Raw genomic sequence first — 27,792 nt, 5'->3', positions numbered from 1 at the left:
TTGTACAATAAGCCAAAAACAATACATGACATAGCCTCAGGTCTTTTGTCTTTTGTACCCAGCTCCTTCCTGTATTACTCCTGATCAATTACACTTAAATCCACAAGAGTTGCTTGAACATTTTGACAGTTATGTTCCCCATACCCTGAAGCATTTTTAAAGGGTTACTGAGATAAAGCTATTTCAAAAAATACTCCCTCCAAATTTTTTCCGGGTGGCATCAGTGAAAAAGTGACTTAGAGGAAAAAAACTCCACCTTGAGTTCCTGGCCAACCACTCCAAGGCCAGGCAAGCATAAACCTTCATAGCAAAACCTAAGTTTGTTCCCAGTTGAGAATTTGGTTTCTATGGTCTTATTTAGAAAGTATATGGAGACTTTAATTCCCTATAAGCCCTTCCCAAAGAGTGAATACAGTTCATCATTAGTAAGAGATGATGAAAATTACAATTTTGTTGAATAGGTGGAATATATATTATATATAATATATATATTTATTTTTAATATATATATAAAGTTACTATTCAGAGTCCTAAAACATGGATTTTTCTTACTTACCAAGAATGAACAGTAACTTGATCTCTAAACACAATAAAGCACCTGGCCATAGCAGAATCATAACAAATATTTGCTATCAGAATGAATTCACTGTTCAGGTGTAAAGAGGGAATAGCTTCAGTTTGCCTCTTTCTTGCACCCCATTATTGAATCCTGGACAGAGGAGATTTTCTTGATTTTAATCTAAAGGAGAAATGTTCACTTTTGTTAAGATGGAAATTGACAACCTCAGTAGGTAGAGGCACTGTTTTTATTTGGCTGAATTCATGTTTCCAGTGATAATTCAAGGTATAATAGGGTTTTCTCTGCCACTCCAAAATCTGAAAATGATAAGCATCTCACCAGAGTTTCAGGATGGCCCATTACCTATGCTGTGGAAAGGATATTCAAAATACCATGTTTCATCAATGTCTTCTCAGATTTATTAATCAATGGACAACTACTGAGTTAAGACAGTGTTTTATCCTTGCTTCAAAAAAATAAAAACAAAAAACCCCCACAAACACAAAAAAACTGTTAACGATGAAAACTTATTATGCCAGGACTTAGTATGGCCTGACTTGGAAATTTAGTTTCAGAGGCTTTTGTGAATATACCAAGGAAAGAGGACCTAGGTGTATCTTATTCTCACAGGCTGCCAGTAAATATTTGCTTCACAGAGAAAAAATTAATATATAGTATAGGAGAGAGCCTGACAGATGCTTAACATTATTGAGTGACAGCAATGCCCAAACTCATCTGTGATCAAACACTATGAAAGTATCCTCCTAAGGATAAATTTATTACAAATAAGTGAAAATTCAATTATGGAGATACTTTGTTTCAGCTCTGATATGCAAAACGCTTGGAAGTTGTCACTGTATCTTGTCCTTAAAGATAATGCGGTACAAAATGAAAATCAATGACTTTTCTCAGACGTGATTAATAAAACATGTAACTATGAAAGAATTTTAAAACTGTAATTATGTATGTGTATATATGTGTCTCTGAAAAATCTGGGTCAAAGAAAACTGAGGCTATCAGTATAAACTCATTTAACTTCTATCTCTTCTTATGTTTATTTCCTCCCAAACTTACCAGTATCCATCCAACTCGAAGGATACAAGTGATTTTTATATACTGTGCAAGGTTTTTTTCTTATTCATATGTCCATGTTTCCCCAATTCTCTAAATTATTATCTACATCTTCAGGATCTCCTTTATCGGTTCCTTCATTTCAACATATAAAATATAAGTCCTTCTCATTCTAAAAAATTCTTTTTTGCTAATTATGTTCTCTTTTCATCCAAACTCCTTGAGAGTAGCCTATTCCCACTGTCTTCACTAGCCCCGCCTGGCCCCCACAGGCAGCCCTACACCCTCAATTTATTGCCATCTGGCTTTTTGTCCACCACTTCACTGAACTGCTCTAAGGTCACTGGGGACCTAACTGCCCAAATCCAATGGACACTCACATTCTCTGAAGGATGGCACTGTCATCTACTTCCTCCTTCTTGAAACTTTATCACCTCACTCCTTCCCAGAATTCTTTCTCTGCTTATTACTTAAACGTTGTCAGTACTCACAATTCTCTGAAATCTCATCCATGTTCATGATTTTAATGACTGCTGATATGTGCTGATGACATTCAAATTTTTATCTTTCCATGTCTTCACGTGCATGTCCAGTTATCTACCAGTCTGTCTCCTGAATTCTACAGGTGCTTTACAATTCAACATGTCCAGAACTAAAGTCTTTTTCCCAATTCAGTTCTTTATCCCCTATTTCCAAACTCAATGATACCACCACCCAACCTTAGTCACACAGATGGGGGTTCAGCCTCCGCCTCCTACTTCTTCCTTACTTCCCAAGATCAAGTCTTGCTTGTAATTTCCTAAATACAATTAGAACTTATTTCCTCCCTTCGTCTATACCTTATTTCAGACCCCTTTCTTCTTGCTATTACCTGGTCTAGAAGTTACCAAATTGCTGTTTGGTGGAACCAGTTGTTAGACACTTCTGTTAAAAAAGGACACTAGAGTCAAATAGCTTTGAGGATGGCTGTGTACCATGCGCCTGCTGTGACAATCCAGAATGAACACTAGCTTGCAGCAGCCCCGAGGAGATGTACAGTAAAGAAACCTGATTAACTTTACTTAAGCCAGGTTCTCCCTTCTGCCGGCCTATAAACTTTTCAGTAGGGACAGGAGAGGAGGTGGCAGCGTGAAAGTCCCACTTGAAAATAAAAAACACTGCTCCTCAGAAGAGTGGGGCGTAATTGTCTCCAGGCTTCTTCAAATTCCTCATCCATACTGACGTCAGTGGTCTAAAATACCACCTGAACTTGTCCTTTCCATTCTTAGCTGTTTTCTGAGGAAACCAGCTCCACACACATGGGTGGTTAAGACCCGCTCTCCTCCTCCTCGCGGTCTCCTTTAGGGGCACTTGCCACTGCCTGGTGACACTGCACTGATCCTGCAGAGCCTGTGCCTGTGGCTCCGTAACACAGCCCTCGCACACTCATGGCTCTGGACTTCCGCTATCCTCTCTGCCTTGAGTGTCCTTTCCCTTCACCGGCTGACTCACCAGTTTTTCACGAGTCCTTTAAGACTTAGCTTAGCGACTGCCTCTTTCGATAACTTTTCTTTGCCTCACAGCTCCCCCTCTTCTTCCACAAACACTGACCAAACGCCCTGAATATGCCCATCACAGCATGTCATGTGCAGGATGAGACATCTGCTGTGTGTCTTCCCCTCTCACTCCACTGCTAAAGGGCCAACGCTACATCTTGCTCATTGTTTCACTCCTCTAACACCTAATCCATGACGAATGAACTAACTAGTACTGTAGTAGCCCTCTTAGTAACAATCAGGCAGGAACTTCTAGAAGAAATCTGACACTCCAGCTGTTCTCTGCTCTCACCTTTCAGTCTGAATGAACTAAAGACTCATCCGTACATGTTTTACCAGGGAGACATAATTTAATCCAGAGATGTGTCATCACATACTCTTACATACTCTGCCGTTTAAAAATTCTGTTCACAATGGGGGAAGGAGACAGGTGTGCTTTCTGACAGCCCCACTGTTTTGCACTTCTAGTGCTCACTGCCTTCTCTCTCAGTCCCTTCCTTAAACCCTTCTTCTCTTCTTAACAAGGAAACAGGATAACAAAGTAATTAAGAGCTTGGGTTCTGCCTATCTGTGAAACAGAAACATAACCAAGGACAGAGAGAATAGACTGGTGGTTACCAAGAGGGAGGGAGTGGGAGAGGATTGGATTGGGAGTTTGGGATTAGCAGATGCAAACTGGTGTATATACAGGATGGATAAACAAAAAGGTCCTACATGGGACTTCTCTGGTGGCGCAGTGGTTAAGAATACGCCTGCCAATGCAGGGACACGGGTTCGAGCCCTGGTCCGGGAAGATCCCACATGCCAGAGAGCAACTAAACCCGATGCCACAACTACTTAAGTCCATGCACCTAGAGCCCGTGCTCTGCAACAAGAAAAGCCACCACAGTGAGAAGCCTGCGCACCGCAACTAGAGAAAGCCTGCGTGCAGCAACGAAGGCCCAACGCAGCCAAAAATTAATAATTTATTTTTAAAAAAGTGGATGTATTTTAAAAAAACCAAAAAGGTCCTACTGTAGAGCACAGGGAACTATGTATCCTGTGATAAACCGTAATGGAAAAGAATATGAAAAAGAGTGTATATAAATGTGTAACTGAGTCACTTTCCTATACAGCAGTAATGAACACAACACTGTAATTCAACTATACGTCAATAAAAAAATAAAATTTTAAAAATTGCCATAAAAATAGTCACATAAGGGGGACTTCCCTGGTGGTCCAGTGGTTAAGACTTCACCTTCCAATGGAGGGGGTGAGGGTTCGATCCCTGGTGGGGGAGCTAAGATCCCACATGCCTTGCGGCCAAAAAACCAAAATATAAAACAGAAGCAATACTGTAACAAATGCAATAAACACTTTAAAAATGGTCGACATCAAAAAACATCTTTAAAGAAAAAATTCACATAAATCAGAAACAAATGAAACATAATAAAGTCCATACATTAAAAAAAAAAAAGAGCATGTGTTCGGGTCACATCGCAGCTTCCCACTTACTTACAGCTGTGTAATTCTGGGCAACTCACATAATATCTCTTCAGACTCCTCATCTATAAACGGGGATGGTAACAGTTCCTTACCTCAGAGCGTTGCTGTAATCCATAAACACGGTTAAGTGCCTTGGTAAATGTTTGAGGCTCTCTGGTTATTGTGAATTAAAATACCTCAATGGCTTCTGGCCATGTGATTTATAATAGTTTGACATTTAACCAAATGGTAAAACTATTCCATTTATTATTCCCATCTCTTTTTAACCCTTACCCTGCTTTGTTGTTTATGTTTTCTCCCAACACAGAGTGCTAGTTCCAGGAGAGTAAAGGCTTTATTTTGTTCACTGCTGAAAGCAATAGCACCCAGAAAAGTACTGTACATATGAAGCCCTCAGTAAACACTAGCTGAATGAATGGTGCAAAGTGTCACAAGGAAAGTACACCAAAACTTCCATTATAATTAAAAAGTATAGATAAATCTTTCTCTAATGGCTTCCAGTCAAGTAACTGAAACCACCATATGCTATAATAAAAACATAAGTAATTTATTAAAATTTGAAGGCAAAAACATAATTTTAAAAGATTTAGACCTATGTTAGGCGTGATAGAGTATGGATGCTTTCTTGAAATTCACAGTCACATCCAGGAGTATCACTTTCAGAATGTTCTAGTAGATTGAGTTTACTTTTAGTTGTCTTTGATGAAAGTCACTATTCTACTCTCTTTCTTAACAGAAATGTTTTTTCGAAGACTCACTTTTAATTGGTTTATTAACCAAAGAATTATTTTGCCCAATTCCTTTGCTTTTCCGCTTTACAGGTGAGTCAGAGCAGGAATGCAGGTCCTTCCCAGGTTGTTTCCTAGCAGAGTATTTTTTGGTATATTCACCTGCTTTGCTCATTTTCTCTGAAGAAGACCTGCTATTTCTAGATAATTCCTCTTCTTTTCTTTGACTTCCAGTTCCAGAAATGATGTCTGCTGAAGGGAGAACATGTTCTAGCAATGAAATCTTCAAAAGACTCCTGCCGCTGCTCTGTGACTGGGACCCCCAGGTTGTCTTTGGAAGTTTCTAAGGCCTCCTGAGTAGACACTGGGACATGGAAGGAGTCGAGAGGCAAAGGAATCCTAGCATCACCTGTAATTTTCTGAAACTGGATGGAAAAACAAAAGACAAGACAAAAATTCAGTGATGAACAAAGCCAACCATTAAAAAGTAGAGTTCAAAACTTCAGTGTTACTCTGTGATCTTATTATTAACACAGTCAATATTCAGATTTCAGAGCCAGTTTTTTTCTAATTATATCTTGCCAAGTGATCTCAGCTTAACCTAGCTATATCCAAGGGTATGTCCGCTACATTTTCAGACTTTGGTGACTGGGGTAGTTATTACCCATTTCCTTTCCCTCACTAAAAATAAAACCCTATTCTGTAAGATAATTAATTTCTCTTCTATCCTCCAGGCACATGCAAACAGTATATAGTTTGTGACCAGACTGTGTTCTCAAGCTGTCAGTTCCCAAGACCAGTCTGAGATTGGTTGATGGGGGCTCCAAGTAAGGCTAGAGGAAAAGCTGACAGGTTTTCCCCTCCCATTCCCATAACCAGGTGAGTCACTGTAATATGTTACCTATTAGCTATGTCTGGATTACTTATTTTAAAAATTATATCAGTATGTGTACCTTCATTAGTGTTCCTTCATTGTAAGCTGACTGCATACAAATAGAAACCTAAATAAAATATGAATAGAATAGACATTTATATAATTTAAAATCTGGAATATTTTCTCTAATGTTTTCTTTCTTCATTAAGGATAGTTTGCTTTAACTCATAAATTTTCGAAAGAACTTCCAGTCTCCTTATTTACAACAATACAGTATCATGAAATGGGCAAACATTTACTAATCTCAGATTTGGAAAGGATTCCAGAGTCTTCTAGCTCCTGAGCATGTGAACTATTAGAGATTGATCATTATTGTTTTCTCCCTGACTTGGTCATTTCCTTTTTGCTAATCACTCTTAGAATCATTAAGTGCTGTTCTGTCCACTTACTTGGATATTTTTCATTTGTCCTGGGGCACCCTGTTTTGATTCTGATTTTTCTTCTTCAAGTCCCTTTTCTTCTTTACATGGACTACTAACAGTAGAATTCATCTGGGGACGACCTAGTAAATGAAAATCTGACTGATCTGTACCAGCCATTGTGGCCAGCTGCCCAAGCCTGGACCAGAGGAGAAAAGGAGAAAAGACAAAGGTTATTATAATCACATAAGAGCAGTTTAGATTTCCCCAGACCTACAATCATGAAATACTTCTAAAACTCTTAAAAGCCAACATCCTACTCCAGACAAGCCTCTCTCTCCCCCAAAATCTCAGCCCTTTCCAGATTCATCCTCTAAGACACATCCCACTGTCTCACTAGGAGCTTCAACATGTACCATGCATTTCGTCCACTGCCTGTCACACCTCTATTCCCACACTTCTTTACCACCTTTCCTCCAGTTTCCAAGAATGTGTTTGTTCCTTCCTTCCCAACACCAACACCAATTCATTCACTGACAAAACACCACTCCATCAACTATCCATCTCCACTTCCCTCTTCCAGCAAAATTGCTCCCAGTTGAGAACCACTGACCTATATCTCCCCTGCAGATTAATAATAATTTTTACGTCTAAGGCAAAAATAACTTTAATTCAGACTTATCAAACAAGCAAAATAAGTGAAAGATAGGAAAATTCTTATGCATTCCCGAATATTTTCAATGAAAACTGCCTTCAATTTAGTCTTTACAAAAACCTACACCTACTAATTATCTACAGGTTACTCTTTTATAATGAGCTCCCCACTCTACCAAAGCAGGCTTCCCTATTTGCATTTCTTAACAAATTTAATTCCTCATTTTAAAAAGTCAACTATATTACCTATTATTACACTAAATATGGCCACGGAAGTGATGAAAATTGCTCCAGTTCCTCAGCAAACTACCATTATAGTCGCAAAGAGAAGAACGGCCATGAAGAGAAATGAACTAACCCAGCATCTTTAAGGACATCCAAGAAAGCCTGGAACTTCTGCAAAGAATTCTCAATGCTGCCCAAAACACCTGCATCACCCAGGATCAAGCTTGTCAATGAGTGGGCATGAAGGGTTTCAGACAAAGAGAAATTCATATTTCTTAATTGGGCATTTTCATGTTCCAGCTATAAAAGGCGGCTAAAAATGTCTGACATGATTTTTTCTCATTGTCCTCAGAAGTAGTCTTGCCTATTTCCAAGGAACAAAACTAAAACACTCAAAATGTAATTAATTTGTAATTAACCTAACTTTCCACCAGTAAAGACAGAGACCATATCACACAGTAACCAAAACCCACAGGCACCCAACAAAGTTTCCTATATAAACACTTAGGTGGTATATAAATAAACCAAAGTTATTGTTTTATTAATGATTTTTCACAAAAGATCACATTTCTAACTAGTTCAATTCATAATGGAGCCTCATTCCACATTAGAAAATTACCTGCTTTAAGTTTCTCTTAAATTAGAAAATGAAATATAGAATCTGATTTGAATAAAACATATTACAACTCTGCTGAATGTTAAGAATTAACTTTAGTGAGCAAAATATCTAATGCTTACGTTTAAAAGTCCTAAATCATACCCAACCCAATTTATTAAATGTACAATCACCAATATTTTCTTTGGCTTCTTGAAAATATTCCCCCTGTGCACTCTTCCCCTTCCGCTCATCATCTATGCACTTAAAACCCCCTGTAAGCTCAACTCTAGTATTTCTCAGAAAGGCCATTAATGTTCATGATGCCCCTTGTGCCTTACATGAGCAGGTGCTAAACATTTATTGAATGAGTGTCCGCCAATCCAATGGATGCACTTTCAAAAATTCCTCCCTACACTCACCCTGTGATAAATTATATTTAGATAGAACTTTTTAGATTATGCCCTGCTTTCATGCACATTCCCTAATGTAATTCTCATAGTATATATTTTTATCTTTCATTGCATTCTCAGAAGTTTTCCAATATCTTAAATTTATTTAAATGATTCACTTTCCTAATTCATTGCCAGGAGAGTCTCATCGTGTATTTTATGTTACTGTATATACAGTATATGCACAAAAAGTGCCTTTTTGAATCAAAGAATCATGAACAGGAAATAAGCTAATGTCATATAAAAGCACGCACGCACACACACACACACACACACACATAACAAAACCAGATTTTCACATTTTTAAAAACATGCTTTCCAGAATATAGATCATATGATCACTAAATACCAGTAAATGCAAAAGTCCATATTACACAACCAATTTGCAACATATTACAGTTTTAAAGCTTACAAATTATGTGTATATGGCTTAAAATCAAATCAAAATAAAACCAAAACACTCTCTAAAGCAGAAGAAGAAACTTGTTTACCTCACTGACTCGTTTATCAGCCTTCAGTCTTATTACTCTTTCCTCCTTTAACTGCTTTAGTCACTCCTCCAGGTTTTCCTAAACAAACAGAGTCAATATTATAACTAATTCATAGTATAATATCCCAAAGCCTTTCCAGCTATTGGTCTCATCAGGATTTAGGGGCAGAGCCAGAAGTGAACTCAGATTTTAGTCTGCTACTGGTAATATCATATCATGCTAGTGAAATGAATTATCAAAATCTATCAAATTAGCATAGGTAAGATTTATTTAAATTCCACTCTTCCCAACATAAATTTGTGGCAGCCCACCATAAAAGGCATATGCATATAACATAGTAAGTCAGAAATAAGAAGTTAAGACCAAGAAAGAAAAATTCTATTTGTGGCTCTCTTTACAGCAGGAAGTCCTATTAATGAACATGCTTAACACACCTGAATTGCCTAATTGCAGATTCAAAAGCATGTTTTTAAAAAGTAATCACTTTTAAAGCAATTCACAGTCAAGCACTGTTCCTGGAGTTCCCTGGGTATGAAATAATCTAATCATCAAAACCCTAAAAGGGGGCTTTCCTGCTGGCACAGTGGTTAAGAATCCACCTGCCAGTGCAGGGGACACGGGTTCGAGCCCTAGTCCGGGAAGAACCCACATGCCACGGAGCAGCTAAGCCCGTGCACCACGACTACTGAGCCTACGCTCTAGAACCCACGTGCCACAACTACTGAAGCCTGCACGCCTAGAGCCTGTGCTCTGCAATAAGAGATGCCACCACACTGCAACGAAGAGTAGCCCCCCGCTCGACGCAACTGGAGAAAGCCCGTGAGCAGCAACGAAGAACTAACGCAGCCAAAAATAAATAAAATAAATGTGTAAAACAAAAAACCCTACGAGGAAAGAACGATCACTAACTCCATGTTTTTGTTTTTGTTTTTTTGCGTTACGCGGGCCTCTCACTGTTGTGGCCTCTCCCATTGCGGAGCACAGGCTCTGGACAAGCAGGCTCAGCGGCCAAGGCTCTTGGGCCTAGCCGCTCCGCGGCATGTGGGATCCTCCCGGACCGGGGCGCGAACCCGTGTCCCCTGCATCGACAGGCGGACTCTCAACCACTGCACCACCAGGGAAGCCCTATTTTCCAGATGAGGGAAACAAGAGGCAGAGAAGTAGAATAAGTAGAGCAGCACAGCCAAGGTCACACCACTAAGTAGCAGAGCCACACTGTGGACTCAGGAAGCTGGGTGCCATTCCTGTTCACAGAGGTGGTAGTCTTCCCATTCACCAAGGACACTGAAATAAAGTGAACACTGATAAACTCCCTTAGGAGTTTCAGGAACTAAGACACTTCGCTCCTTGAAGTGGGGACACTGCTTGCAATAGGCAGAATTCTAACAGAGCCCCCAAGATTCCTACTTACTGAAGTACACAAACCTTCCACTTATCCAATCAAACTCTAAATCTATGTGCTGTAATGAAGGGATTTTGCAGATGGAATTAAGGTTCAAAATCAGTTGATTTTTTAAGATAGGGAGATTATTCTAGGTGGATGTGACCTACTCAGGCACCCTATGAAAAGGACCTGAACTCTTCCTGAATTGAAGTTCAAAAGGGACAAGAGGGAGACTCTCCATTGCTGGCTCTGAATAAGTCCAATGCTGCGGCAGGGAAGGCAAGCGAGAGGCCTCTAGGACCTGAGACTGTCCCCCGACTGACAGCCAGCAAGGAAATGGGGACCTCTGTCCTGCAACTGCAGAATCTGAATTATGCCAACAAGCCGAAGAAGACTGGAGGCATTCTTTCCCAGAGCCTCTGGATGCTAACACAGCCTGACTGACATCTTGATTTCAGCTCTGTGACCCACACAAACTATGGTGAACATCCAACATTTGGGGCTCAGTGTCTTACACTTAAATTTCACATGCTTTAACACTCTTGGGAGGGAACCCACATGTTCCAGTGTGTATCTGAGCAGGAAACGCAGTCACGCTGTGCCTGGACTTCTGACCTACAGAACTGTGAGCTAGTCAAATAGGTATTGTTTTCAGTCAGTAAGAGTGCAGTAAAAGAATTAATATTCTACTCAACTTCCAGGTTCGTGAACAAAATAAACGATTTTCATTGTTTTACGCCACTGTTTCAGGGTGGTCTCCTATGCAGCGATAAACAATCAGAATACCTACACTTATGAAAACAGTAAGGTATATTTATACATTTTAGCTGCTTTGAACAATCACTTAAAGAATGAGGAACTCTATTATATGCCATCATTGGGAGAGGAGCTGGTATGACTTTCTGGAGAGTAGCTTTTGGTACCTAACAACAATCCTACATCAGGGGTTTTACCCTAAGGAAATCAAAGATGTGGGCAAAGATTTATCTACCAACATGATGTCATAAGATTGTTTATACCCAAACCCTAGAAGAAAGCTAAGAGCCTCCAAATTAGGATTGGTTTAAACAAAAACAGCTCACCATATGAAGGAATGTGCTATGAAGCCACTAAGAAAATAATGACAACAGGTCTCAACTAGAGTTAATGAATGGGCTTCAGGAGTTCTACATTCAAAATATATCTCTGCGTTTTTCCTGGGAGATGGTGCATAAGCTTAATCAAATTCTCTGATGCAGAAGAGTATTTAGTGATAAGACAAAATATTTTTCATACATTTTTCAGACAAAAGAGCAGATTAGGTGTGTGTACATGCAGAGGTGGCTTTTATTTCCTTCAATGAGTTGTCCATTGTTTTCAAAAATTTACTCAATGAACATATATTTTTATATTCAGATCATGTTTAAAAAACTGACAGTCTAAGAACTTCAAATTCTTTAATGTTTCATGACTAAAGCCAGCCAAGTTTTCAATGGGGAAAAAGGGGGAAAAATTGCAAAATTCCTCTACTTTCAATATAATGGTTTAATAAATCTTCTAAAACCGATTTCAAAGAATTTCTAAACAAATAAGCAAACAAACAAAAAAACCCTCACCACAGGAAAGTAGAGTAAAACTTTCTGACTGGTTCTAAATAGCACATCAAAGTGCAATTACATGAAATAGTTTCTCCCTCTAGTGGAGGGAATTAGAACACAGTGTTAAATTTTTGTGAAAAAGTGTACCCTCCTCCCACAAAGTATTAGTAATTCATGCCCCTTACATGGAAATATGGAAGCAAAAAAGTTAGAAAGTAAAATTGCTTGATATTCTATTACTTAGGTAAGACTAATGATAAGGCTTTGGAATAATTTTCCTTCCTGTCATCTGCTCTCCCTCCCTTCTGTACACTGGCTAGGGTGATTTTTCTGGGACAAAGCTCCCATCATATTGGATATCAAATTTTAGGTTCACCTTTTCTCCATTTAACATTGAAATCAATCATTTCTCATATAATCAGGGGATTCATAACCTAGATTTTTTTATGTGGGCTACAGAATATTCCACTGAGTGGGTTTACTGGTTAACCACTTTACACATTTAAATTCTTTCCAACTTTTCAATATTATAAGACAAAATAACCGTTTTTACGCATGAAAGCTTTTTTCTGTATTGAGAATAACGTTCTTGCAAGAAATCCATAAAAATGAGTTTGAGGTCAAAGCAATGAACATTTTTAAGGCTCTGAGGTACCTATCTCCAAACTTCTTTCCAAAAGATTTCTGAGATTTTGGGGCTGCCCTGGTGGCGCAGTGGTTGAAAATCTGCCTGCCAATGCAGGGGACGCGGGTTCAAGCCCTGGTCTGGGAAGATCCCACATGCCGCGGAGCAGCTAAGCCCGTGAGCCACAACTACTGAGCCTGTGCGTCTGGAGCCTTTGCTCCGCAACAAGAGAGGCCGCGGTAGTGAAGAGCCCTACGCACTGCGATGAAGAGTGGCCCCTGCTCGCCGCAACTAGAGAAAGCCCTCAACTAGAGAAAGCCCTCGCACAGAAACGAAGACCCAACACAGCCAAAAATAAATATAAAAATAAATAAATAAAAGATTACTATTAAGAAAAAAAGATTTCTGAGATTTTATACTGCCATCAGCGATGTATCACTTGGTATATAACCTCTACTACAACTGTTGGCTTATTTCCTCATGTAGAGTGCAAGTTATTTGAAGATGGGGGTGTATTTTATTAAGTGTTTATCCCCAGCACCTGTGCCTAGCACAACGTAGGCGGTCAATAAATAATTGCTTAATAAGGAAAATCCCTGCCAATACAAGATGTATGTGTGTGAAAGACAGACTGTGTGTTTTTCTCTAACTGGATAGATGAAAACTTGTCATCTTCTTTAATGGCAATGTTTTTTCTTATAATTAGCAATTAAATTTCTCTTTTAGATTATATTGTAAAAATTCAGATTCTCTGAGGCAAATGGGCCTGGCACTACCCATTAGCTATATAACCTTGGACAAGTTCTATAACTCTAGGCCTCAACTTCCTCATCTATAAAATGGAGATAAGCTCCCGTATCACAGAGCTCTTGTGAGGATTACATGAGTTAAAACACATATAAAATTAGAAGAGTGCATGGTACGCAGCATATGTTCAATTAATGCTGAATGAATAACATGTGAATGCAAACAGTAGTGAAGGGCTTAAAATGAAATAGTCTCATCCCACTCCCACATCCAGCACTCAAGAAGCGACCGATTCTTTACTCAGGTTTTTAATTGTAAAATACGATATGCGTACTGAGAAGTGCACAGAACAAAACGGTCAGTGTGACAAAGAGAATACTTACATAACCAGTACTCGAATCTGAAAGTATTGATACTTGTCAGCATCTCAAAACCCCCCCATATCCTTTTCCCATCACAATCTCCTTCCTTCTTCCCAGTTAAACACCATCCTCATTTCTTGACAATCCTTTCCTTTAACCTGCATGCATCCCTAACAAGAGTTTAGTTTTGTCATCTAACTTTATGTAGACGATCATAGTATATGAAGTCTTTTCTATCTTATTTCTTTCACTCAACATAGGTTTAAAAAATTCATCCACATTGCAGCCTGTAGCTCTAGTTCATTCAATTTTATTGCTTGATAGTTTTCCCACTGTACGAATACACATAATTTATTTAATTTTTGACTCTTAATGGACATTTAGTTTGTTTTCAGTTTGTGCTAATGCAAATCATGGACAGGAATCCTGCTGTGCCGGCTATTCTGGTGCATTTACACAGGGCAGGGGTGAGGGCTGCTGGGTCCCAGGCTATTTATATACATTCAGTTGATGGAGAGTGCTAAATGCTTTCCAAAGTAGTTGTGTCGATTTATACTCCAGTATAAGCAGGGTAGAGGATTCCCATAGTACTCCAGGTCTACAATACCTGATACTACCACACTTTATGTATTTGTCAAACTGATTGGCATGTAGTTTCATTGGTTTTGACTCACTTTTCTCTTATTACTTAATGAAGTCGTACACTTTTCTGTGTTTACTGGCTGTTTGGATTTCCTTTTTTATGAGGTTTACGTCAACTACTGTTATTTTTAAATTATTATTATTTATTTATTTTTGGCTGAGTAGGGTCTTCATTGCTGCGTGCAGCCTTTCTCTAGTTGCGGTGAGCGGGGGCTACTCTTCATTGCAGTGGCTTCTCTTGTCATGGAGCACAGGATCTAGGCAGGCGGGCTTCAGTAGTTGTGGCACGTGGGCTCAGTAGTTGTGGCTCGCAGGCTCTAGAGCACAGGCTCTGTAGTTGTGGCGCACAGGCTTCGTTGCTCCGCGGCATTTGGGATCTTCCCGGACTAGGGCTCGAACCCATGTCCCCTGCCTTGGCAGGCAGATTATTAACCACTGAGACACCAGGGAGGTCCAACTATTGTTATTTTGAATTCTTCTCCATTTCCACGTAATACTCTTACATGATCATTTTCTGACTAAGCTGGAGGCATTATCTGTTCACTTTCTATTTTACTAAGTAAGGGTTTAGTTCCTTTACACTCTTCCTATGTCCACACTGCTCAGTAAAGTTATGTCATCATTAGTTATTCCACTGCTCATGATCTCTTTGACTTCTAGTGATATACTTAAAAACCTACATTGTTGATCAACTATAAACTCTCTCAACGTCACGCTTTGTAAAATGAGGACATTCATACCATCTTCCCTTTTTTCTACCTCCTGTCTACCTTCCAGACCTAGCTTTTACATTGTCAGAGTTGAAATTTATATTCTGTTCTATGTGCAGTTAAGTCTTCTGTTATTTGAGAGTCAGTAGGGAGTAAGGTTTAAGACAACAGGTAGAGAGCCTAAACTCAAAACCTCGATCCAACCCTAAATTAGGTACAGCCTGGGCAAGTTCCTACCCTGTCTTAGCTTCCTTTTCACAAAAGTGGGAATGATATTAGCACCAACCTCATAAGGCTATTCAGAGGATTAAATGAGTTAATATATGCAAAAACACTTAGAGCCTAATATATACTAAGTACATACTAGTACATTTCAGTACATACCAAGTTAATGCAAATACATACTAAGTATAGTTTAGGTTAGTTATTTGTTATTACATGCAAGTTGACAATAAAAGCTGCAAACCAAGACAGTATTGCCATTATTACAATGAAATTAATATTGCCCACTGCAGATGTACTGTCTCTGTGTATAGACTACACCTCGTTCCATACTGTGTCAGTGTCACTGCCCTTGTGCAGGGTGACCACATACCCCAAGCCGCCTTGGGCTGTTCCAGTTTATACCTGTTGTCCTGATGTTACAGCATTAGAGCGCCTCCTTACACTATTGAAGTGTAAGGAGTTTGGACAAGTTCTGGTTTGGACAACAAATTAGATAGGTGGTCATTACCCCCGTGTGTTGCTGAAAAGGGGGACATCTATAGTGTCAAGTTTAAGTGGATTCTTCTCTTCCTCACCAATAGTAGGTTAAAAATCAACCATAGCTTAGTTTGCTTCAGGTTTATGTCAGTATAGCCTTTTGTCCTCTGGAGTTCAAGTTCCTTCTCCTCTTCCTCTCCCTCCTCCCTTCCAACAGTGCCTAATACCTAGTAAGTATGATATGCCTCAAGGTGTTTCTAAGCTCTCAATCACACAATCAATAGAAGCCTCTCCAATCTAGACTAGCTGCTCTCTGCACTGAATCCCCTATTACCTTCCTTCTTGGTTTATTGCCTCATTTTGCTGGGTTATTTCTATAAATAGCTTAAGGTGTAGCACAGGAGGTCAAATTTTCAAATTTCTTTGTGTACAAAATATCTTCTTCAGCCTCCACTTATGACTGATAGTTTGGCTGGATACAAACACCTAGGGTGAAAATTATGTGCCTGAAAAACTTTGGAGGTATCTTTCTAATGCCTTCCAGGATCCATGGTGCTGATGACAAGTATGATAAAATCAGATTTTAACTTTTTCTTTTTAGGTGACCAGTATTTTTCTCTCTGGAATGGATGTATCCTGTCAGTATTTTATTCTATGTTAAATTATTTTTTCAGTATTTTAAAGTTTCATAATGAAGGGTGCCTAGGTGTGAGTCTATTCTTGTTCATCATGTTCAAAACTTGAGTAACTATTTTCAATCAGAGGCCTGATGTCTACTTTAAGCTGTGGGGAATTTTGTTGCCCTTTGACAGCTTCCCTCCATTTTTTTTCTGGGTCTGGAGTTTCTAATAGTTACATGTTGCATCTCCCAGATGCAACCTCTTTAACATATTGCTATCACATTTTCCACTGTGTCTTTCTTTTTTATATAATGAGAAATTTTTTAGATTCCTACTGAAGTTATTTCAGCAACCATATTTTCATTTCCAAGAGAACTCTCTTGCTTTCTGACCATTCTCTTTTTAATTAACACCCTAGCCTTATTTTATAGTTGCTAGCTCTTTTTAAATTTCCCTCAGAATACTAATTAGGGTTTTTTCTTAAATTATTTTGTTCCCTAAATTGTCCCCGGTCCTACCAGGATACGTTTTCACACTTTTTCCTCTCTCTCATGTTGTAAGCTTTACTCAACTATCAGGCAAATGACAGTTATTTTCTATTTAAGAATGAGCGCAGAAAGCTCCCTGAAGTCAACGATTGACTGGTTTTCTTATGCAGGAAGAAGCGGGGAGTAACTGTAATAGGATCTCCCCCAAACACAATTTTCTAGGGTGTTAAAAACTCACACTAGCTGCCCTAGTTCTCGCCAGTTTCACTGTTTTCAAAATGAAATCATCTCATTTCAGGAGAGTGAGGGCGGGGCTGGGAGTCCACTCCTCCAAACACAACCCTTCAATGAGCTCCCCTATTTCAGTCACACTTTTAACTAACTCCACCCTCTCTCCTACATGCGCATCTGAGCATGGGGCTACTTCTGCAGGTGGGGTCAGAATCCTCCTCAGTTGCAGGTGGTCCCTGTGCATATTCTAGGTGATGCTTTTCCTCTGTCCTACTGCCTCAGTTTCACACTCTTACACTTGTCTTCCGTCTTTCAAAACTATGTTGAAATCCCTTGATTGTTGTGGGCTTATATACTTAAACACTTTGATACCATCCTTGTAGTGTCTTGTCAAAATGGAGAAGAGCTGAAAGGGTTCTCAGTGCATTCTGAATCTGCTATTCTGTGGTCCCAGTGTGTAAACTTCTTGGTCCTCCCCAGTGTCTATCATTACTATTAGAAATACAATCTCTTGGTCTACTCATGAAGGAAATGAATACAACACATCTAAAATGACAAGGAATGCGGGTTAGATGCTCTAGGGTCTTGTCGTACTCTGCCATTTACTAATAAACCACTTACGTGCTACAAATTGTAGGTGCTCATTTATAAAATGAAAGAGGGTAACACTACATGAACTATAGATTTCTCCTACTCTAACATTTCATAATTTTCTAAGTTTTTTTCTTAAAATTTCTCTATATTATCATTAATTTTAATTAAAAAATAAAAATCTAACTTTCTCTTTTGAAAATCAAAGAGTTAATTCCCATAGTCCTACAATAATGGGATAATTAGTTCTGAAACCGGTCAAGTTTCATACGAAAAGAAAATCATATTAAATAATTTTTAAAAATTAAACATGGGACTTTGTAGCACAAAGACAAGGTCCCCCCCAAATGGTGTTCCTTTATTTACTAGAAATGTTCAGCTCTTCATTAAAGTTGAAATAAAATAAATATATTATATTTTAGGTGCAAAAATTTCTTACGAAAATCAATTTTTCTTTTCTGTCCATACAAACAAAAGTATGGAATGACAATAGAGGTCAGGTTTATTTGGTAATAGAATGTAGCTTCTTGATATTTTTTATTTTAGGAAAGGAGAATATCGACATCAAAACTTTTTTCAACTTTACTTTTATTTAAAATGAGGCCATATTTTCCTCTTGTAAAAAGAGAGTTCAACTAGAACTGTCAATTTTCTCATCTGTAAAACAAGAGCACTGAATCAGCTGACTATATTCATTCAGAACTCAATTTCTTTATCTTATGATCACTAAGGTTCTCCCTAAATCTAATATACTAAGGTTCTAAGGAAAGGAAAATATATTACTAACGACATGTTTTGATTTTTATTTCTTAGAGTTCAAATGTCCACCATTCACCTTGGTCTAAGGTTAACCATTCAAGGGGATACAATGCAGATGGGAGTAGAAAACAGAACCCTCACACAAGCTGTGCAGTGTTGCAATCAGGCTTCCGTTTGAAAAATAATCTTCTCTATAGCTTTAAAGTGATACCTTTGTACCGGCAATGCTTCTTGTTTCAAATGGATTTTCTCTGGCTCTTCCTGAACACTTTCTGAGGAATCATCGACCTCTTCAATTTCTGAGGAGGAAGGACTCTCTACTGTCACAGTCACAGGAAATTCTCATGGACCTGAGTGTCACAAGAAGAAGATAGGAAACCACAGAGTTGTTAAACTATAGTGCAAAGAAAGAAGACAAGATTGTATAAAAGACAACACAAGCCAGATACCAAATATGCAAATATTAGAGGACATTTAACAAAAGTGATCTGAGGTATCATTATTTATAAACGTCTCTCACTGCTCCTTAGTCTAAAACAGGCAATGACTAATTAAAAGTACAGTAACTTATTTTTGCTATGTTACTGTACAGACCTCTGTTGTACATGGTTAGGATTAGTAATGGGAATTGCCCATATTATTTTATTAAGTTTCTTTCACAGAAGCCAAGGGAAGATCCAAGGTAACCATTTTTTCTCAGATCAACTTTTGACTGCAAATGAAAAATTTATTTTTCGCTATCAGACAAAAACAGTCTGGAAGAAAATGTAGTTTTTCAGAGGAAAATACATCAGTAAAGGGACTGATAAAGAATCAGAAGAATAATCAGAAAGTCAACATATCTAAGCTGTGTATAAAACAGATGTTAGAATTTAAAAAAGTAAATAACATACACATACATAACTAAAACTGACCCATCAAAAATTTCATCTTCTCATCACCCTTAAGCCAAAACTAGGGTAACAGTAATACAATTCTCCTGTCAAGCTTCACTGTCACTGCAATGTTATTCAGTTGGACATTTCCAAACATTTAAAACCTGACCTGGCCACAACCCCATAAAAGTCTACAGATCATAAAGAAGTGTGCTGGGATTATGTAACTATGCAGAAGACAAGTCACTAGGACATCATTTTGACAACAAGCTGCAAACCTGCAGCATAGGAAAATCCCAACAGGAGAACAAGGCGCACATCCTTCTCTCTGGGCATGCAAGGGCAGGACTGACACCCAAGATGCTCTTCTCTCAACCTCAGCAGAGGTGCCTCTCACAGAGCAACTATGCAGTCTCCCAGAACCACTGGGAAGGAGAATCTGATACTGACAGTATTAGCTTGCCATGCGGCCAGAAGCGAGGGAATGTGTGTGGCCTGGTGAGACAGCAGAGGTTTGGGAGATGTTGCTTTATATTGGCTTTCAGATCAGGAATTTGTACATATAGCCCATAAACAACATTTCTTGAAAACATATGAACATTCTTGAGTATGACAGCTCCATGTGAGGGGTCAGAAATGGCAGTAAAGTTCATTTTACTGGCTAACAGCTGATTTGCAGACTGGAGAACAGGCTTTCTTGTTTACATACAACCACAAGGCTGCCAGTCGTGTGCCAAATCCACACAACTACACAGTTGCATTGGGAGAGCGAACAAACATGTTTTACATGGATTTATTTCAGAGAGGGAAGTGCTTCTTGTAAGGCTCTGTCAGTTTAAAAAGCAAGAAGAATGACCATCCACCTTTCCCAATTCAAGCCCTATATATCATAAATATAGCTACACACCAGCAACTGATTACATACATCACGAGCTTTGATGAATGGAAAGCCCCTAAAAAAGATATCAACAAAACGAAGCTAGATATTGATGTAAATACATCACCAGTTAAACCCAGTTAATACTATTTAGTATTATGTACAGTATCCACACAGAATTGTGTATAAAAATAAATAAGCTCAAAAGAAGGACCTGGAAGGCTCTGCTATGGAGAAAACTGAACAGAATTCAGCTGACTGGCTTGGTAATAACTCTCTGAACTGCTGAGAGGCCCCTTCAGTTCCTATGTTCAGTATGGTTGAGATTTCAGTCTCACTTCTGTAAATGGTGATATTAATCGTTCTCTAATTTACCACTCTGTGTGACGAGGATGGACCTGAGATTAAGTGTCTCAGGAAGAAGATAGAAAACCACAGAGTTGTTAAACTCAAGTGCAAAGACTGGGGATTCAACACTATACTTTATGCAACAGCAATTCACATTACCATTTGGTCAGATTCTTTCAACAAAAGAAAAGATGCACTCACATGTATTAAAAGACAAATTTAACTGCCATCTGTATCAATATGTTAATGTGCTCCAATCACATGTTTTCATGAAAGTTTAAACATAAAATCACCTTTAAGATCTAGGCCATGTGATCTGTTCCCTGCCATGTCAGATTATACCCCGTGAAGTTTACTGTCTTAAGAGTGATAGAGTTCTTTATACCTTGACAAATAACTAAAAGGAAAATAAAAACCCACACACACAATAAGATGAAGAGCCTATACATTTGTCAATCTTGATTTATTTGCTTTTCTTGAGTCAATTGGAGGTTTATAGCCACATTCTTAAAATCATTAACTGCAATCTTCCCAAACAGGTAATTGATGAACTGATGCATTCTAAAACTTGTCAGTAACGAAGTGTTATTCCAGTTTACAGCAACAGTTTAATTCTATTTCGGTACTAAAACTGAATACACTGAATACTGCAAACTTTATTCCCAACCACTCAGTAAAGTACTACATACATTTGAGACAAAGGGGAAAAAAAGAAAAACCTAAAAAGCCTAAGACTCTTCTGATTTTCATTTCCAATGATACATGCCAATCTTGATGATCAATCAGCGACTTAAATGTCAACTATAAACCCAGTATTTTATTAGCTGCTATGCAGTATACTAGAGCAATAGAAGAGAGAGGACCTCAAACCCTCTGTTCCCTCAAATTGAAAGGCAGGCTTCCTGACCCCTCCAGACCACTACTGGACACAGGGAACACACACTAATGTTTCAGGACCCCAATCAAGAGTCACCTGCTTTGTGATTACTTCCATGACACACCCTCACCAACACCATTGAATTTGCTGCTCCTACGGGACGTTACATATATTTCCTATTTTAACACATACCACAGTGCAGTATAATTATGATTGCAGATACATGTTCTAACAATTTAAAGATCATGATGACTTTTTTGCTCTTTATATCTTGCTATTTCCCTTCCCATATTTCTTGAAGAGAAACCATAAAAATATAAACAAACACAAAAAACAGAAAATATACAAAACATGTGGTTTATGGCTTAACACAGACTTAAGTAAGATTAATTCTGACAGTATCCAGCATGACAAACTTCCATGGTACAAATGAGAATGGACCAAGGTTTGAGCAGGTATAGGAGACAATCCAGGCATGAACAACACCAAGAAAAGGTAGACAGGAAGTAACGTGGTGTGTAGGAAATCACGAGACCAGTCTGATGGGAAGAGACTTAAACAAGACTGAAACTCACTTTCTAAACCTCCATCTCCAATTGGACAATTCGCAAGACACAGGTGCCCCAAAGTGGCCGATTTATTCAATCCCTTTAATGGGGAGGAACAGTTTAAAATTTTACCCCTTTAGTTTGCCCCAAAAGCAACTATCAAATGTTGGCAGGACACAATGAAGGCTTACCTTTGTTAACATAGTTACGTCTCTTTCTCTCACAACTAGCCCACTTAGTTCCAGGTTCCTTAGCGCACCTGACGCACTTACACAGCGTCTAAGAGCTTTACACAACTGGAAGGTCACATCTTTATTTCTTATTGCAGGAACACAACTTCTGGAAACTTTATTTCTGTCAGAACCTAAAGCAAAATTATTGTAAAATGAGTGATATAAACCATACATTTTATCACCGTTAAACAACTAAAAAGAAAAAAAGCGTCTGCTCTGTGCTAAGGATTAGAAACCACTCCTGCCCTTAAAGCCTCATTAAGGAGGGACATGTGTAAACTCAAAATTTCAATCACATGAGATAAAGAACCATAACCTTTATGCACAGAGGTTCCTATGGAAGCTAAAAGTTATGTCTGACGGCTTCATGATAACCCTGAAGTACAATCGAGAAAGATGAGGCTATGCAGAGTTGGAGGAGGAGGTGCATTAACTGCAGAGGGAGCACCTTTGCAAAGACACTCAAGCCTGACTCCTGCTGGGCACTGCAGGTGGGGATGACTAAAGGCCAGGGGTCCAAGTGTGAGAAGGGACAGAAAATAGAGATGTTGGTCGAATCAAGCCTGGGAGAGAGCATGGCTTGTATCCCACAGGTGATGAGGTCCGGGGCTACCACTGGCTGAGTAAGGGTGCCTCCACTGATTAGCAAAAGGCACCCCGCTGCTGAAGGACCAGTTAGATAAAGGGAGTGATCACAAAAAGCTCCCCTTCCTCAGGGCCAAAGAGCCCCAGGAGGCTTGGTAGAGCACAGTTCAGACTACACGCCTCTGGGCAGAGCACACGCTGGGCGGCTAATATGCACTAACTCTGTGTGGGCAAGCCATTAGCAGCATTATTTTAGGCGTTATCTTTTCATGTTAGAAGATCACTCAACCCCAGTAGGCAGATGAACTTAGAGGAACTGAGTCCAGGGGCCGCGAAACCACCCAGGAGCTTCTGCCATAGTCCGGGCAAAATGCAATGTGGATGAAGAAGCAAATTTAGGAGGAGGCCAAAATCTACAAGCTGGACCCACTGGATGCAAGACATGAGGAAAGTTCAGTGAAGGAACTCTGAAGAGAATGGGCTCTGCAATAAATTTTTCTTACAATCAATGTAAAATATTAGGCAAAATTAAGTACAGTGGCCTTCCAGCTCTAATTTCTTTTGATTTCTAACTTATTACTCTGGTTAAGTAAAGTCCCTTCAGAGGTGCGGAACAGTTCCTACACCTGAATGGGATGCAAAGAAAAATCTAATTTCTCTTCACCAGGGGATGAGTTGAACTGTTCTTACAGAAGAGATGACACATGGTGTGAACCCCAGATCCTAGAAAAGGGCCAGGCTCACGATAAGTATTCAACTTTTTGAAAACAAATGAACAATCATTTCCTCTCCTAGATCTTAATACCCTTTCTCTGCTGGCTACTTTCTTTCAGCTTATAAACATCCTCAATATACTCACTTTAAAAGCCCTCAGACCTATGATTCTTTGGATCTTCTTGTGGGTAACCTAAGTATCTCCCATGCCTTCAAATACCTGTCCTCCCAAAAAGCTCAGATCTGTACCTTGGGCCCAGACCTGTCTACCAGGCCCCTCTAAAGCACTGAAGATGAAGTAAGATCCTCTCCCCACCCCCAATCCCTTTCCTACTGTGCTCTGTATCTCACAAAAAGATGCAGCTGTAAACCGTCACCCACACTTGGCTGCCCTTCCTTTTCTAACTGGTCACCAGGCCCCACCCATTCTCTCTCAGATCTGCAAAATCCATTTCAACCTTTTATAACTTAAGTGGGACCCTTAGATTACAATTCACCCTGCACCCAATCAAGTGCCTTCCACATGGAGGTCTGAGTGAGTCTCTAAACCAGAAGTCCATCTCACTGTTCTTTAGGGTTTCCCACAGCCTTTAGGATAAACATCTAAACTTCTGACAGGACAAACAAGGCCCCTTTCTGTTGGGCCCCACTAGGTTTCCAGTATCAACTCTCATTTCTTTCCCAAACACTGAGTTCCAGTCCTGTATCTTAGTTTTGCCATATTTTCTTATATTTCTCCAACTTTGACACACACTGCTCCCTCCTGCCACCCCAGGAGCTTCTACATATCCTTAGAAAGGATGGCACCTCCTCCAAGAAGCCTACCCTGAACTTTCCCTTCCAAGATTCTGTGCTCTGCAAAGGGGAAACATGGTGGGGAGGGATAAGTTAGGAATTTGGGATTAACATATACACACGACTGTATATAAAATAGGTAATCAACAAGGACGTACTGCATAGCACAAGGAACTCTACTCCATATCCTGTAACAACCTGTATGGGAAAAGAATCTGAAAAAGAATGGATATATGTATAATGGAATCACTTTGCTGTACACCTGAAACTAACACAATATTGTAAATCAACTATGCTCCAATATAAAATAAAAATTAAATTAAAAAAAACAAGATTCTGTTCTCTGTAACACCAGAACTCACTTCTTCCCTAGCACTGACTACTGTGCTTGTGTTTACTTGCCGCCCAGTAGAAGGGGACATTACCTAGGGCAGAAGCATCCTCTCCAGCAGCGCTTGGTTCTGACAACTCATTCAAGTGCCAGGATACTCTACACACATAACCTGCTTAATTAATTCTAAGAACCCACAGAAAGGGTGGTTTTTAATGTCATTTTACAAGTGTGGGGATTGTAGTGCAAAAGAAACCTGCCCAGGCCACAGAGAGCATAAACTCTGGAATTCAAACCCTAAGCTGCCTTCACACCAGTGCTCTTTCCACTGTATGATAGGACTATTGAAAAAAAATTTTTTTTTCCTGAGCCCTGTTTTAATGAAAAGGAAATGAAGCTGGGATATATCAATTTCCTAATTGCTTTGGCGTGTACCAGGCAAAGTCATTCAACAGACCAGGTAATATCTGTGGAACAATGAACAATGCTCCAAACTGTGCTAAGTGTTCTACATTGTAGAGTCTATAAGCATTAACAGAGTGCGACCTTGTAACTGCCACAGAGAGTGACCTTGTAACCGCCACAGAGAGTGAGTCCTGTTAAGCCCATGCTACAGATGAGAACACTGAGACCTAGAAGCCTTAAGGCACTCAGCCAGGATCACCGAGCCGGCAGGAGTCCTAGGCCACATGCCCCGTCTAGTGCACGCACACCTGGGCACTGGGCACCGGTTCTAGTGCCCACCCTCCACTTTGTACCATCTAAAACTCTGCTTTGCAGCGCCGACACGAGAGCCCCTGGAAGTGGAAAGTACAAACCCGTATCGCCAAGCCATGGCTGGAAGAAGCTCTGGATACAGATCGGGGGCAGAGGGTGCTCAGGGGCGGCGCCCAGTCCACCCTGCGCAGGTGGTGGGTGTTGAAGTCCGGCAGGCCCTCCCACAGGGAGGCGCCCACGGCGGGCAGAGGCACCGAATCCTGCAATGCACACAGGTCCTCACAGCGCCAGAAAAATGTCGGCTGTGCTGTCGCGGCACAGCTTCACTCAGTGATGATGGGCCGAGCGTGGCCTCGGGGACGCTGGCTGCACACAGGATGCCCACACACGCCTGGAAGACCCGGCTAGCCTCCTGGCCCCTCAGGCGGCCATCTCAGTCCAGGGAGTGGTAATAAGGATCAAAGTGGTAAAGGTCTTGCATTCTTCTTCTTGCATTATTTCAAAACCGGCATCGCTGGCGTCAGGCAGTCCGGTAACTGGGTCCGGCGGACCGGTAATTGGGTTCATTTGCCTCTGCCTTATCTGGCTGCCATCTGCTTCCTGAAATGCAAACAGCTACACAGGGTGATTTGCTACAAGACAGTGCAGGGAGCTTAAGCACCAGATGCAGGATGTAATTTACACTGACAGCTAGGGAGTGATAGGAACAGGATGTAATTTAGCTTTGTGAAACTTAGGTCTAGTTACAGACAGTACAAATCAGTAACAGTTTAAATAAAACTAGGATCGATTAACCCTTTCAGGCCAGTTTATGTGTCTTCTCTAGCCTGTTCACTGTCCCCTTTACTTTCCTTATTTTCTGGAGAGGAAAAACTTCATTTCTATTTTTGCTGCAACACTATTATGCTTAGTGAAATAAGTCAAACAGAGAAAGACAAATACGGGATGTTATCACTCGCATGTGGAATCTAAAAAATAAACAATAAATGTAACAGAAAGGAAATGAACGCACAGATGTAGACATCAAAGCAGTGATTACCAGTGGGTAGAGGGAAGGGGGGAGGGGCAAGATAGGGGTAGGGGAGGGGATGAAGAGGCACAAACTACTATGCATAAAATAAATAAGCTATAAGGATAGCCAATGTTTTATAATAACTTTAAATGGAGTATAATCTATAAAAATATTGAATCACTGGGTTCTAATATATTGTTATTACAATATAATACTGTAAATCAACTATACTTCAATTTAAAAAATGATCACCACAGTACGTCTAGTTAACATCCATTACCATACATGGTAGAAATCTTTTTTTCTTGTGATGAGGACTTTTAAGATCTACTCTCTTAGCAAATTTTAAATATGCAATACGGTATTATTAACTATAGTCACATCCCCAGGACTTATTTATCACTGGCAGTTTGTACATATTGACCACCTTTACCCATTTCACCCACCCTCCACCCCCTGCCTCTATGAGCTTTTTTAAAAATTCCATATAAAGTGAGATCATACAGGATTTTTCTTTCTCTGTCTGACAGATGGGGAAGTGCCTTAAGTCCCCCACTTCGGATGACATCTCCCTGCCTCACAAGTCTCAGTCCGGCTGGGCTAGCTTTGGCAAAGGGACGGAGCTGGATCAGGAGCCGCTGCTGCCATATCTGGATCAAGTTCCAGTTTTGGTCTATCATCCAACACCTAGCCAGACTCGCCTAGCAACACAGCTGAGAGGAACAAAATAGGATAGCTCAAAAGAATAGGCCTCATACAGCATCAGCCTAAAGGAGTTTATGACCCTGGAAGAAACGGATCAGAAAAAAGAATCCGGGGGGCTTCCCTGGTGGTGCACTGGCTAAAGTCTCCGCACTCCCAATGCAGGGGGCCCGGGTTCGTTCCCTGGTCATGGAACTAGATCGCACACGCATGCTGCAACTAAGAGTTTGCATGCCATAACTAAGGAGCCCACCGCCTGCAACTAAGACCCAGCGCAACCAAAAAAAAAAAAATCAATCAATAAAATAAAACAAATATTATAAAAAAAGATCCAGGAGTGTGTGATCTGTATGGTGGACTTTGTTTATGAGAACCCAATTTGATTTCTGCTGTGTATGCAGGTCACCTGGGCTGTACAGATGACTGGCTGATGAGATCCTTCACATGCCCCTCCTGCATGGAGACAGTTGATGCAGCACTGCTTTTGTCCCAGGAGACTAACTGAGCCAGTGTCTCTCACCTGACTTCAATAGAACCATCATTTTTGGTGGTTTTGATCTTTTGTCGTTGAGCCCAAAGAGCGGGGGATTAGGAATTAAGATCATGCATGAAAGTTTCCTAAAAATTCCTGAATGGCTTCAGATGTTGGGGA

The 27,792-nt window shown here is 39.9% G+C and overlaps 1 protein-coding gene and 1 pseudogene across 1 annotated transcript; one reads left to right on the top strand and one right to left on the bottom strand.

Annotated features, from left to right (window-relative positions):
- Positions 1–5,173: 5,173 nt before the first annotated feature.
- On the bottom strand, positions 5,174–25,993 carry LOC113616542 (centrosomal protein of 78 kDa-like). The gene is given in 11 exon segments (XM_027099926.1): positions 5,174–5,637; positions 5,639–5,803; positions 6,332–6,379; positions 6,702–6,870; positions 18,738–18,868; positions 20,920–21,023; positions 22,079–22,151; positions 22,243–22,415; positions 25,528–25,581; positions 25,584–25,747; positions 25,920–25,993. Coding segments are annotated over 11 exon segments (1,413 nt in total). The 3' UTR covers positions 5,174–5,379.
- Positions 18,868–27,792, top strand: LOC113616544 (RING finger protein 11-like; annotated as a pseudogene).

This window comes from Aethalodelphis obliquidens, unplaced genomic scaffold, assembly GCF_003676395.1.
Source record: "Aethalodelphis obliquidens isolate GAN/ISIS:26980383/991018 unplaced genomic scaffold, ASM367639v1 scaffold150, whole genome shotgun sequence".
NCBI classification, from domain to species: Eukaryota; Metazoa; Chordata; class Mammalia; order Artiodactyla; family Delphinidae; genus Aethalodelphis; species Aethalodelphis obliquidens.
The sequence above is the reverse complement of the archived record's forward strand: the minus strand, read 5'-3'. Positions and strand labels throughout refer to the sequence as shown.